This window comes from Rattus norvegicus, chromosome 1 (assembly GCF_036323735.1).
Source record: "Rattus norvegicus strain BN/NHsdMcwi chromosome 1, GRCr8, whole genome shotgun sequence".
In the NCBI taxonomy this organism is placed as follows: domain Eukaryota; kingdom Metazoa; phylum Chordata; class Mammalia; order Rodentia; family Muridae; genus Rattus; species Rattus norvegicus.
The window spans coordinates 171,417,623-171,431,391 of NC_086019.1; the positions used below are offsets into that span (position 1 = coordinate 171,417,623).

A 13,769-nucleotide genomic window follows, 5' to 3' on the forward strand; every position below is an offset into this window, starting at 1 on the left:
TGTAGGGCAGAACAAATAGAGCTGATATGATTAGTAAACGTAGCTATTGTATGAATGGGTAGTATTAACTTGTGTAGGCTAGCAATGAAATTCCATGAGAAAAGTGGTATTAGAGCATGAAACTTAGAAGGGATTAAGAAAATATGACTACCTGGATTCTATTCTAAACTAAGTAGAAAGATTAAAAATTTAAAATAGGTATAACCTAAAGCAACCATGTTTTCAATTATATGTTGTATATATAATTTATCTTGTGAAGACTTCAAGTATAATATAGGACAGCCATCCAGGACAGACATGTTTATTAGTGCTATAGTGGCATAGATATCATGGGAATAAACAACAACTTCCCTGCTGGTTCTAAGTCTAACTCCACAGGGTTAAAATCATACCTTAACACAATTATCCAGGCAAAAACCTGTGCTAGACAATTCATAGGCCCTAGGGAAGAACCCGCTACCATTATTCCCCTCAATGGACATAGTGTAAAACCAATTTGCTATGATGAATCATCATATAATACATTAGTACACTTTTCAACCCTCATCATCACAGCTTCTTTTTGTAGTACATAGTGATTAACATTACTTGCCAATGTGCAGAGAATTGGAGTTCAGCACTATATGGAATATCTATATCACGCCTCTTACTTTTCAAGATCTGGATTAATTTGGAGAGGGGATGCAAAGATTTTAAGAGCCAGAGTTTGTGGATAACTATAGATAAATAAGGTTTTTAGAACACAAAACAATGAGTGAAAATATGACCTCATGGTAGCTATACTAGCATGCACAAGCTCAAACTAGACAAAATTCCAGCATGGAGGGTATCCGTGGGCATGAAGTTCATTGGTAGCTGAGGAGCTTTTGGCAACTGATCTAAGAGAAGGAAATTCAGATGTTTTGGCCCCTGTTGTACCAACTGTGCTTCTGTGGAAGCCTAAATACCTTAGTGTCTACAGTTAGTATAAGATGGATTTGATAAAAAGGAATAATCAGATGTGTAGGAGAGGGAGTTATACTGAGAAGAGTTGAGAGAAGGGCTGAACATACATTTGTATGTAATGTCAAAATACATTATATAAAGTTTTCAAAGTCACATCAAAGTATGCAAAAGAGAAATGTAATAGAATATAATAGCTATGTATACTGGGAGTAAAAGGAGATAAGGACAAGTAGAGTATTAAGAAGGTGAATAACTAAATCTCAGAGGATAGTCCCATTCGTCTTGGGTAATTGCCATTATTATATTAAATTTTACAAAACAATACATTACTCTGAGAAAACATTTTCTTACCAAGCTGTCTCCTCAGAGCACCCTTAATCTCATTATTTCTGAGGCTGTAGATGAGGGGGTTCAACATGGGGACCACCACCAGGTAGAACACAGATACCACCTTGTTCTGGTCTGTGGAGTATCTAGAGTTGGGCATCACATAGATGAATGTAAGGGTTCCATAGAATAGAGTGACTGCCGTGAGGTGGGAGGTGCAGGTGGAAAATGCCTTTTGTCGACCCTTGGTGGAATGCATCTTCAGGATGGTGATGAAAATGTAGGTATAGGAGATGGCTATTACAAACACTGTGATCATGGTAACTAATCCTGCAGAAAATGAGGTAACAACTACAGGGACACTGACATCAGAGCAGGAGAGTTCAACCAAAGGAGCAAAATCACAGAAAAAGTGATTGATTCTGTTTGGCCCACAGAAGAGCAAGGAAAAAATAGAAACTGTGGCAAAGGAAGCAGTAATCAAACTCACTATATAAGATGCTACAACCAACTGGATACAGACTTCTGTGGACATTTTGATGGAATAAAGCAGTGGGTTGCAGATTGCTACAAAGCGATCGTAAGCCATAGCAGCCAGAAGGAAGCATTCAACCATCCCAAAGATAGCAGTGGAGTCAAATTGTATAGCACATCCAAGGTAGGAGATAGTATTTTCCTTTACTAGGAAGTTGACAAGCATGTTGGGTGTGACAGAAGATGAGTAGCCTATGTCAACTGATGCCAAGTGCCTGAGAAAATAGTACATGGGGTGATGGAGCTGGGGAGAGACTCTGATGAGAAGGATGGTGCTGAGGTTCCCAGACACAGTCACCAGGTAGATGCACAGGATGATGATGAAGAGGATGACTTTAAGTACTGGGTCATCTGTTAATCCCAATAAAATGAACTCTGTCACTGCAGTGTGGTTCCCATCCATCAGGAAAGCCATGGACTGTGCAGCTGCTGCTAGATTGAGGCTGTGATGAAAATGTTACAGGGGGGGTTATACATAGGTCACATCATTTCATATAATATATACTTGGAGAACAAATAAATATATTATCCAAAAATTGTAGTAACAATGGATGCTATACTCAAGGTTTTCATTGTTTATACATTTCTGTGCAAAAAGTTCTTGAAAGTAATCAGAAAAGGCTAGAAATATGATACAAATAAAAAGTTTTATTTACAATTTTATAATAAAATATACTTAGTTGTTATTAAAGTTAAATATTTAAAGTCATGCTCCATTCTGGTAGGATCAGTTTGCATCCTTTCTACCAAGTCTGACCTCTGACATCTAGAATTTGATTCCTGGAACTCACAAGGTAGGAAATGGGAAGTAACTCCTGGATGCTCTCCTTTGAGACTCGTACCTATGTGTTTACCTGCATCATTTTCTTCAGGCAAAAAATAAATGAATGAATATGAAATTATATGAGAACTTTCAAAATATTAATATATTTATTATAACAAAGAAATAAAATATGAAATAGAATTATATAATAAAGACTTAAGTTATTGCTTAATTTATTGAATGCTTATGAAATCCCCAGCACATTAAAATAAACTTGTGTTTATTAAAATGTATATTTTTTTTCATGAAATATCAGTTAGTTGATTTTTGTTGTTGTTGTTTCTTTTCAAGATATGGTTTTCCTGTGTAATTCTGGCTTTCTCACTATGTAGATTAGGCAGGCTTTGAACACAAACCTACACACACAGTCACAAGCTATATATATACATATATATATATGTGTGTGTATATTTATATACATGTATATATAGGTATTTATATACATGTATATACAGGTATTTTTATACATATATACATGTATATACATGTATTTATATACATATATACATATACACATCTAATATATATATGTGTATATATATATGGGTGTGTGTGTGTGTCACATGTATATATGAAGAAATATATTCTGAAATTCAGATTGCTTTCAGGATATGTGCACTGACTCTACTTGTAGAGGAACTTTGTTCGATTTTCAGCATCCATGTGTTTTTTTCACAAGTTTGTTTTTACAACTCTTGGGATCCAAGGCCCTCTTTTAGGCATTCACATGGTACATGTATGTTTAGCAGGCAGTGCTCATATATACTAAGTAAAATTAATACATTTTAAAGAGAGTATTAGATATGAGCACCAGGTAGGTTAAACTCAATTTATTGCTCTTAGTAAATACAGTATAAGTAAACAGTAGCAATGCTGTTTAAAACATACAGAAATCAGGGAAAGACAGAAGGATAACATTTCTGCTTTCACATGTTTAGTACATCGAAAGTTACTTTGCTGTTGATGTTGATCTCAAACTCTATAAAACTGAACAAATATCACATTAAATTTACAAATTGAGCTTAGTATTGCAAACTCATTGGCCATTTCTAATTCTTTTTAATAGATCATTGTTCTTTAAAGTTATTTGGATTATCAATTTTAACAACATGTAAAATATAAATATTTAACACATTATTAATTATTATTATTTTTGACACTGCAGCTCTTTACTTAAGTGTCTAGTGTTTTCTAGCTAGCCTATGATGGAATGAATTCACATGATTTTCAACAGAGGGCACTACTCAAAACTCAACCTAAGACATTCAATGATTTACCAAGACTCACCCATCAAGAGGCAGATTGACTGTCATCCCTTACATTTTACACTTACATCCTCATTTGTCTACAGTGATGCCTGTGAGGCTGGCACATTCAGTCCATAAGCAAAGCAGGTTTCTGCATAGGATATCCCCAGATAGTAAGCCACCAAAGCATTCCAAAGCTAGTAGACTTACTAGCCTGTTGGCTAGTGCTACATGTGTATAGCTATGAAGGTCTTTATGGATGGATAAATAAGGAATCTTTGAAAACTTAGTTCTATTCCTGATCATTCTGAAGAATTTACTGATGACATATAAGGTGAGTATATGATAATTTGTTTTTCTCCCTTCTGTTATCCAACTGCAAGATTCCATCTGACATGTTTCAACACCATGGTTTGTAAATACACTACATGTCAAGGCAAAAATATCTCCATGTACCAACAAAGTCAAAAATCTTACCTCTAGAAATAAGAATTCATCTCAAATTAAGAAGTTCAAAGTTCCCATGATCTTATAGTGGCAAAGCTGTTTTGTACTGTCATAGTTTGTCACTGAGGATAAATCCCTACAGAAGCTCTGGATTCCAATGTGAATTGAAAGCATCAGGGATCATTACCACTTTCCCAGTGAGTACTGAGCAATTCATTTAATGCACAATTAATTTTCAAGAACTCAATAAATCTCAATCTCTTGTTTTTCAATTTGTGTGAGCATTGGTACACTTTCACTCAGTAATTATGGGAGGTTCAGGGTCACAAACTATCTTAGGTAAATATTCCTGCAAGTTGATATTTGTTAGAAAATATTGAACTGATCATTAAAATGAACTATATTGGCTTCTTTTATTCAATGTGCATAAGTTTTGCTTTACTTTTTTACTGGTGGTTGATGCACCATACTCTGTTGGGTACTTTGGTGAGTATAGGTAGAGAGGAAGCATTTAGTTGAGTAACAGTTATTTTACGTACTCACATTTTTATATGCAAGAATATAAATATTATTGTTAATTAGAAAATAATGAGTAGAAAGTGATATAGAAGATTTCCAGGTAAAAACAAGCATTTCATAGTTCATACTTAAAACAAGAGACAGTTGGTGTCAGCTTATATGCTATAGTGTAGAACAGAAAGCATGGTTGACCTGAAGAGACAGCTCAATTCTCTTGTTAATCTTAATTCCGTCATGTTCTACATTGTATTAGTTCTTTTAATCTTCCTTGGTGACATCATTTCTGTTTTCATGCTATATTGGTTTGTTAATTTATTTTGTTTGTACTTTTACAGGTTGAATGACAAGATGGTTCCTGGCCACTGTTTTTATGAGCCATACAGAATGACAAATGAGATCTATCTCTATTGGCAACTCATTTGCCAAAGAAAACAGTGTTCAAAAATTAGCAACTAGTTTAGAGATCTCTAAGGGCCATGGTCTTGTCTTGCTGATGGAACCATTGGTTCTTTTCACCAGGGCTGCCTGACTTACCTGGAAAAGAAATTCCTGCTCTTTCTATCCTGTTGTCGTTATCTAACTGCTGAAGCTATGTTCTGATTGGTTCATTTCTTTTAGCTCCATCAATTGTGTTTTTAGAATCATTTCTTTTATTTTAATATTACAATAAAATTGCATAATTTCTCCTTCCCTTCTGTCCTTCCAATTCTTCCCATATAACATCACTTGCTCTATTTCCAATTTATTGCTTCATTTTTATTACTTGTTGATAATATACATATAGATGTATATACATATAAATAAATGTTTTCTATATGCTCAATTATAAAAACTGCCTGCTCAGTCTATATAATGTATGTATACTTGTATGTACATTTTAGGACTGACAATTCGGAATTAGTCTACAAATTGGTGTGCTCTTCCCTGGGGAAGACCATTTCCTTCGCTCTCAGTTTTTTCTAGTTGACTATGTTTCTTTATTTAGAATTGCAACCTCATCAGTTATCCTTTATCTATTTTAGGACATCTCTTGGTATTATCCTTCTTCAGTTATGTTTGCTCAATCATGTTGGTGAAACCACATGAGTATGGCTTCCGATATTACTGTGAGACAGTTTTACAGCAGACTCGCTATTCTGTCTCTCACAAAACTCCCACTGTCTCTTCCACATGCTTGTTCTTATTTTTCTTGGAAGTTTCCTATTCTAACCTTTGTGAGGTTCTTAATCTTTTCCCCCACTTTCATTAGAATATAACATATGCTTCCTTATACTGAGCCTTCTTCTTATTGAAAATTTCTTATGTTATATTTTTATCATGGTTTCCCTTCTCCCGGTTTGTCCCAGAACTTCTCTAACTCACAACCCATCTACTTTCATTCTATCATTATTTCTCTCTTAAAAACCCAAGATTCAAAAACAAAATTATAAACAAGAAATTGAAACACACACACACACACACACACACACAAACACACACACTCTAAACAAACCACTAATAGGAAAATAAGACAAAAAATGGTTTAAAGTAAAATGAAGAAAATGCACAAATATCATTGAGGGTTTGTGTGTGTGTGTGTGTGTGTGTGTGTGTGTGTGTGTGTGTGTGTGTGTATGTTGGCTAACTGCTCCTATGAGTGGGGCTTGCTTTGAATGGTGGTAAATATACTCAGTGATGTGTTGTGGGACTTCTTCGGTAGAAACAGATTTTCCCTTTGCCAGATCATATAAATTTTATATAGCTCCTTGCTTAGGGGTTGGGGCCTGTGTCCATGTTCCCATTTCAATGCTTGGGACCTTGTCTACTTCCAAAATATATAGATCTTATATGTGATGCCATGCTCTCTGTAATTTCATATAACATCAGTTCTCTTGTGACTGAAAGTCACTGTTTACTTGAAGTCATCCTTTACCTCTGGTTCTTACCAACTTTTCACTTTATCTTCCACATACATATATGAACCTTAAGGGGTGAAGGTTGATGAAAATGTCCCATTTAATATTGATTGCTCCAAAGTCTCTGATTGCCTGCACATTTCTGGTTAGAGATTACTGAGTTGATTCCCATTTACAGTGAAGAAGAGCTACTCTGATGTAGGTATTTGAGAAAAATACTGATATATGGTTTTAGAAGTATGTCATTATGAGTCCATTTAATTCCTACATTCCTTCAGCAGAATAATAGTAGTAGTTTTTCTCTGGGAACATAATTTATCTAGTCTGTAAATGGCAACTTTATCAGTGTAAGGTGTGGGTTTCAATTTAACTGAGTGGGTCTTAAATCCAATATATGAAAACTTGTTGGTTACTCCCATAGTGTTTGTGTCACTATTTCACTAGTATATTTTCCAGGCAGATCACTTTTATAGAACTCAGAATTTGTCACTGGGTAATATAGATTTTTCCCTTTCTCCTCTGGTATTGTGTTGAGTATTTTCTAGTACCATGAACACTAGTCAATACAAATGAAACTTCTAGTAAGACACCAGTGCTATGTTTCCTCATTTGATGACTTAAGTCTCATCTTCAGTAAGTAAGTAAGTAAGTAAGTAAGTAAGTAAGTAAGTAAGTAAGTAAGTAAGTTAGTAAGTAAGTAAGTTGTGTTGTCTTCAGCAAAGTGACTTTAACCACATAGAGCCTTTTTTTTTTTTCCTGGTTGGTCTCATAACTAACTCTGACAATTTGTTCTAATCTTCTGGTTCCTTCTTGGTTTGTTTTTGTTTTTTTTTGGTTTTGTTTTGTTTTGGATATTTTTTATTTACATTTCAAATGTTATTCCCTTTGCCAGTTTCATCTCAATAAGCCGGCTATCCCATCCCTCCTCCCCCTTCTTCTAAGAGGGTGTTCCACTCCCAAACCACCCCACTCTTCCTGCTACCCAGGTCGGACATTCCATTATACTGGGAGATCCAGCCCTGGCAGGATCAAGGGCTTCTCCTCCCATTGATGCCCAACAAGGCCATCCTCTGCTACATATGCAGCTGGAGCCATGGGCCAGTCCCTGTATAGTCTTGTGTAGTGGTTTAGTCGCTGGGAGCTGCTCTGATTGGTTGGCATTGTTGTTCTTATGTGTTTGCAAGCCCCTGCAGCTCTTTCAATCCTTTCTCTAATCCCACAAAGAGGGATCCTGTTTTCAGTTCAATGGTTTGCTGCTGGCTTTTGCCTCTGTATTTGACATGCTCTGGCTGTGTCTCTCAGGAGAGATCTACATACGGTTCCTGGCAGCACGCATTTCTTAGCTTCATCAATCTTACCTAGTTTTGGTGAATGTATATATATGGGCCACATGTGGGGCAGGTTCTGAATGGTCAGTCCTTCAGTCTTGGATCCAAACTTTGACTCCCTATTCTCTCCTATGATTATTTTGCCCTTTTAAGAAGGAGTGAAGTGTTCACACTTTGGTCATCCTTTTTGAGCTTCATGTGGCCTGTGGATTGTATCTTGCGTAATTCAAGTTTTTGAATTAATATCCACTTATCAGTGAATGCATATCATGTCTGTTTTCCTGAGTTTTGGTTACCTCACTCAGGATGATATTTTCTAGTTCCATCCATTTGTCTATGAATTCCATGAAGTCACTGTCTTTAGTAGCTGAGTAGTACTTCATTGTGTAGATGTATTATATTTTCTGTATCCATTCCTCTGTTGATGAGCACTGGAATCTTTCCAGTTACTGGCTGTTATAAAGAAGGCTGGTATGAACATAGTGGAGCATGTGTGTTTGTTAGGTGTTGTAGCACCTTTTGGGTATATGCCCAAGAGAGGTATAGGTAGGTCCTCAAGTAGTTCAATGTCCAATTTTCTGAGGAACCTCCAGACTTATTTCCAGAATGGTTGTACCAGTCTGCAATCCCACCAACAATGGAGGAGTGGCTTCTTTCTCCACATCCTCGCCAGCATTTGCTGTCACCAGAGTTTTTGATCTTAGCCATTCTGACTAGTGTGAGGTAGAATCTCAGGGTTGTTTTGCTTTGCATTTCCCTTATGACTAAAGATGGTAAACATTTCTTTAGGTGTTTCTCAGCCATTTGGCATTCCTCAGCTGTGAATTCTTTGTTTAGCTCAGAAACCCATTTTTTTTTATTAACTTGAGTATTTCTTATTTACATTTCAAATGTTATTCCCTTTCCCGGTTTCCAGGCAAACATCCCCCTAATCCCTCCCACTCCCCTTCTTTATCATTGTTCCCCTCCTGATCCTTCCCCCATTGCCGCCCTTCCCCCAACAATCACATTCACTGGGGGTTCAGTCTTAGCAGGACCAAGCGCTTCCCCTTCCACTGGTGCTCTTACTAGGATATTCATTGCTACCTATGAGATCAGAGTCCAGGGTCAGTCCATGTATAGTCTTTAGGTAGTGGCTTAGTCCCTGGAAGCTCTGGTTGCTTGTCATTGTTGTACATATGGAGTCTCGAGCCCCTTCAGGCTCTTTCAGTTCTTTCTCTGATTCCTTCAACGGGGATTGCTCAGTTCAGTTCAGTGGTTTGCTGCTGGCATTCACCTCTGTATTTGCTGTATTCTGGCAGTGTCTCTCAGGAGCGATCTACATCCAGCTCCTGTCGGCCTGCACTTCTTTGCTTCATCCATCTTGTCTAATTGGATGGCTGTATATGTATGGGCCACATGTGGGGCAGGCTCTGAGTGGGTGTTCCTTCTGTGTCTGTTTTAATCGTTGCCTCTCTATTCCCTGCCAAGGGCATTCTTGTTCCCCTTTGAAAGAAGGAGTGAAGCATTCACATTTTGATCATCCATCTTGAGTTTCATTTGTTCTAGGCATCTAGGGTAATTCAAGCATTTGGGCTAATAGCCAGTTATCAATGAGTGCATACCATGTGTGTTTTTCTGTGATTGGGTTAGCTCACTCAGGATGATGTTTTCCAGTTCCAACCATTTGTCTATGAGTTTCATAAAGGCATTGTTTTTGATAGCTGAGTAATATTCCATTGTGTAGATGTACCACATTTTCTGTATCCATTCCTCTGTTGAAGGACATCTGGGTTCTTTCCAGCTTCTGGCTATTATAAATAAGGTTGCTATGAACATAGTGGAGCACGTGTCTTTTTTATATGTTGGGGCATCTTGTGGGTATATGCCCAAGAGAGGTATAGCTGGGTCCTCAGGTAGTTCAATGTCCAATTTTCTGAGGAACCTCCAGACTGATTTCCAGAATGGTTTTACCAGTCTGCAATCCCACCAACAATGGAGGAGTATTCCTCTTTCTCCACATCCTCGCCAGCATTTGTTGTCACCTGAGTTTTTGATCTTAGCCATTCTCACTGGTATGAGGTGAAATCTCAGGGTTGTTTTGATTTGCATTTCCCTTATGGCTAAAGATGTTGAATATTTCTTTAGGTGTTTCTCAGCCATTCGGCATTCCTCAGCTGTGAATTCTTTGTTTAGTTCTGAACCCCATTTTTTTCCTTAGTTCTTCCATTTATCAAATGTCTTTAAATCATTTATTGAAAATATAAGTATTTATATATATGAATATTTATTTTCACATGTATGGATATTGGATTCAGTATATTAAAAAGAGAAATCTAAAATATTTTTAAGACATTTCTTTTTCTGAACTGGAGGGATGCTCAGTGGTTAAGAACACTTGCTGCTCTTCCAGAAGGCCTGAGTTGATTCTCAGCAACCACAAGGCGGCTTATGACCATCTGTCAAGAGATCTGGCGCCCTCTTCTGGCCTTCAGATGTACATGCAGAGAGCACTCCTACATTAAACTTTTTTTTCCTTTTTTTTTTTTTTTTTTATTAACTTGAGTATTTCTTATATACATTTCGAGTGTTATTCCCTTTCCCGGTTTCCGGGCAAACATCCCCCTCCCCCCTCCCCTTCGTTATGGGTGTTCCCCTCCCGACCCTCCCCCCATTGCCGCCCTCCCCCCACCAGTCTAGTTCACTGGGGGTTCAGTCTTGTCAGGACCCAGGGCTTCCCCTTCCACTGGTGCTCTTACTAGGATATTCATTGCTACCTATGAGGTCAGAGTCCAGGGTCAGTCCATGTATAGTCTTTAGGTAGTGGCTTAGTCCCAGGAAGCTCTGGTTGCTTGGCATTGTTGTACATATGGCTGAACCCCATTTTTTAATAGGGTTATTTGTCTCCCTGTGGTCTAACTTCTTGAGTTCTTTGTATATTTTGAATATAAGTCCTCTATCTGTTGTAGGATTGGTAAAGATCTTTTCCCAATCTGTTGGTTGCCGTTTTATCCTAACCACAGTGTCCTTTGCCTTACAGAGACTTTGCAGTTTTATGAGCTCCCATTTGTCGATTCTTGATCTTAGAGCATAAGCCGTTGGTGTTTTGTTCAGGAAATGTTTTCCAGTGCCCATGTGTTCGAGATGCTGTCCTAGTTTTTCTTCTATTAGTTTGAGTGTATCTGGTTTGATGTGGAGGTCCTTGGTCCACTTGGACTTAAGCTTTGTACAGGGTGATAAGATCGATTTGCATTCTTCTACATGTTGACCTCCAGTTGAACCAGCACCATTTGCTGAAAATGCTATCTTTTTTCCATTGAATGGTTTTGGCTCCTTTGTCAAAAATCAAGTGACCATAGGTGTGTGGGTTCATTTCTGGGTCTTCCGTTCTATTCCACTGGTCTATCTATCTGTCTCTGTACCAATATCAAATACTTTTCATCACTATTGCTCTGTAATACTGCTTGAGTTCAGGGATAGTGATTCCCACGGGAGTCTTTTTATTGTTGAGGATAGTTTTAGCTATCCTGAGTTTTTTTGTTATTTCAGATGAATTTACAAATTATTCTAACTCTATGAAAAATTGATTTGGAATTTTGATGGGGATTGCATTGAATCTGTAGATTGCTTTTGGTAAAATGGCCATTTTTACTATATTAATCCTGCCAATCCATGAGCATGGGAGATCTTTCTGTCTTCTGAGATCTTCCTCAATTTCTTTCTTCAGAGGTTTGGATTTCTTATCATACAGATCTTTCACTCTCTTGGTTAATGTCACACCGAGGTATTTTATATTATTTGGGACTATTATGAAGGGTGTCATTTCCCTAATTTTTTTCTTGACTAGTTTCTCTTTTGTGTAGAGGAAGACTACTGATTTATTTGAGTTAATTTTATACCCAGCCACTTTGCTGAAGTTGTTTATCAGCTTTAGTAGTTCTCTGATGGAACTTTTGGGATCACTTAAATATACTATCATATCATCTGCAAATAGTGATATTTTGACTTCTTCTTTTCCGATCTGTTTCTTTGATCTCCGTTTGCTGTCTGATTGCTCTTGCTAGGATTTCGAGAACTATATTGAATAAGTAGGGAGAGAGTGGGCAGCCTTGTCTAGTCCCTGATTTTAGTGGGATTGCTTCAAGTTTCTCTCCATTTAGCTTAACATTAGCTCCTGCTTTGCTATATATGGCTTTTACTATGTCCAGGTATGGGCCTTGAATTCCTGTTCTTTCCAGGACTTTTATCATGAAGGGGTGTTGAATTTTGTCAAATACTTTCTCAGCATCTAATGAAATGGCCATGTGGTTTTTATCTTTCAGTTTGATTATATAGTGGATTACGTCAATGGTTTTCGGTATATTAAACCATCCCTGCATGCCTGGAATGAAGCTTACTTGATCATGATGGATGATTGTTTTAATGTGCTCTTGGATTCGGTTTGCAAGAATTTTATTGAGTATCTTTGCATCGATATTCATAAGGGCAATTGATCTGAAGTTCCATTTCTTTGTTCAGTCTTTGTGTGGTTTAAGTATAAGAGTAATTGTGGCTTCATAGAAGGAATTCGGTAGTACTCCATCTGTTTCAATTTTGTGGAATAGTTTGGATAGTATTGGTATGAGGTCTTCTATGAAGGTCTGATAGAATTCTTCACTGAACCCATCTGGACCTGGGCTCTTTTTGGTTGGGAGACTTTTAATGACTGCTTCTATTTCTTTTGGAGTTATGGGGTTGTTTAAATGGTTTATTTGTTCCTGATTTAACTTAGGTACCTGTTATCTGTTTAGGAAATTGTCCATTTCCTCTAGATTTTCAAGTTTTGTTGAATAAAGGCTTTTTTAGTAGGATCTGATGATCTTTTGAATTTCCTCTGATTTTGTTGTTGTCTCCCGGTTCTCCAATAAAAAGACACAAACTAACAAACTGGATATGCAATGAGGACCCAACATTTTGCTGCCTACAGGAAACACACCTCAGAGACAAAAACAGACACTACCTCAGAGTAAAACAACTTTCCAAGCAATTGGTCTGAAGAAGCAAGCAGGAGTAGCCATTCTAATATCGAACAAAATCGATTTTCATCCAAAAGTCCTCAGAAAAGATCAGGAAGGACACTTCATATTCATCAAAGGAAAAATCCACCAAGATGAACTCTCAATCCTAAATATATATGCTCCAAATGCAAGGGCGCCTACATACATGAAAGAAACCTTACTAAAGCTCAAAGCACACATTGCACCTCACATAATAGTAGTAGGAGATTTCAACACCACACTCTCATCAATGGACAGATCATGGAAGCAGAAATTAAACAGAGACATAGACAGACTAAGAGAAGTCATGAACCAAATGGATTTAACAGATATTTATAGAACAGTCTATCTTAAAACAAAAGGATATACCTTCTTCTCACCACCTCATGGTACTTTCTCCAAATTGACCATGTAATCGGTCATAAAACATGCCTCAACAGATACAGAAAGATAGAAATAATCCCATTCGTCCTATCAGACCACCACAGTCTAAAGCTGATCTTCAATAACAATAAGGAAAGAATGCTCACAGATATATGGAAGGTGAACAATGCTCTACTCAGTGATAACCTGGTCAAGGAAGAAATACAGAAAGAAATTAAAGACTTCTTAGTATTTAATGAAAATGAAGGTACAACATACCCAAACTTATGTGACAGAAGAAAGCTGTGCTAAGAGGAAAACTCATA

At 37.2% G+C, this 13,769-nt stretch overlaps 1 protein-coding gene across 1 annotated transcript; it reads right to left on the reverse strand.

The window, feature by feature from the left end:
• Window positions 1–1,249: 1,249 nt before the first annotated feature.
• Window positions 1,250–2,221, reverse strand: Or5p58 (olfactory receptor family 5 subfamily P member 58). Its single transcript, NM_001402451.1, has one exon. The coding sequence runs from the start codon at window positions 2,219–2,221 to the stop codon at window positions 1,250–1,252; it is 972 nt and encodes a 323-aa protein (NP_001389380.1).
• Between the last annotated feature and the right edge of the window lie 11,548 nt (window positions 2,222–13,769).

Bases quoted from the DNA above. Each gene is read 5' to 3' on its own strand.
- Or5p58 (NM_001402451.1), bottom strand. From the start codon at position 2,221: ATGGCTTTCCTGATGGATGGGAACCACACTGCAGTGACAGAGTTCATT.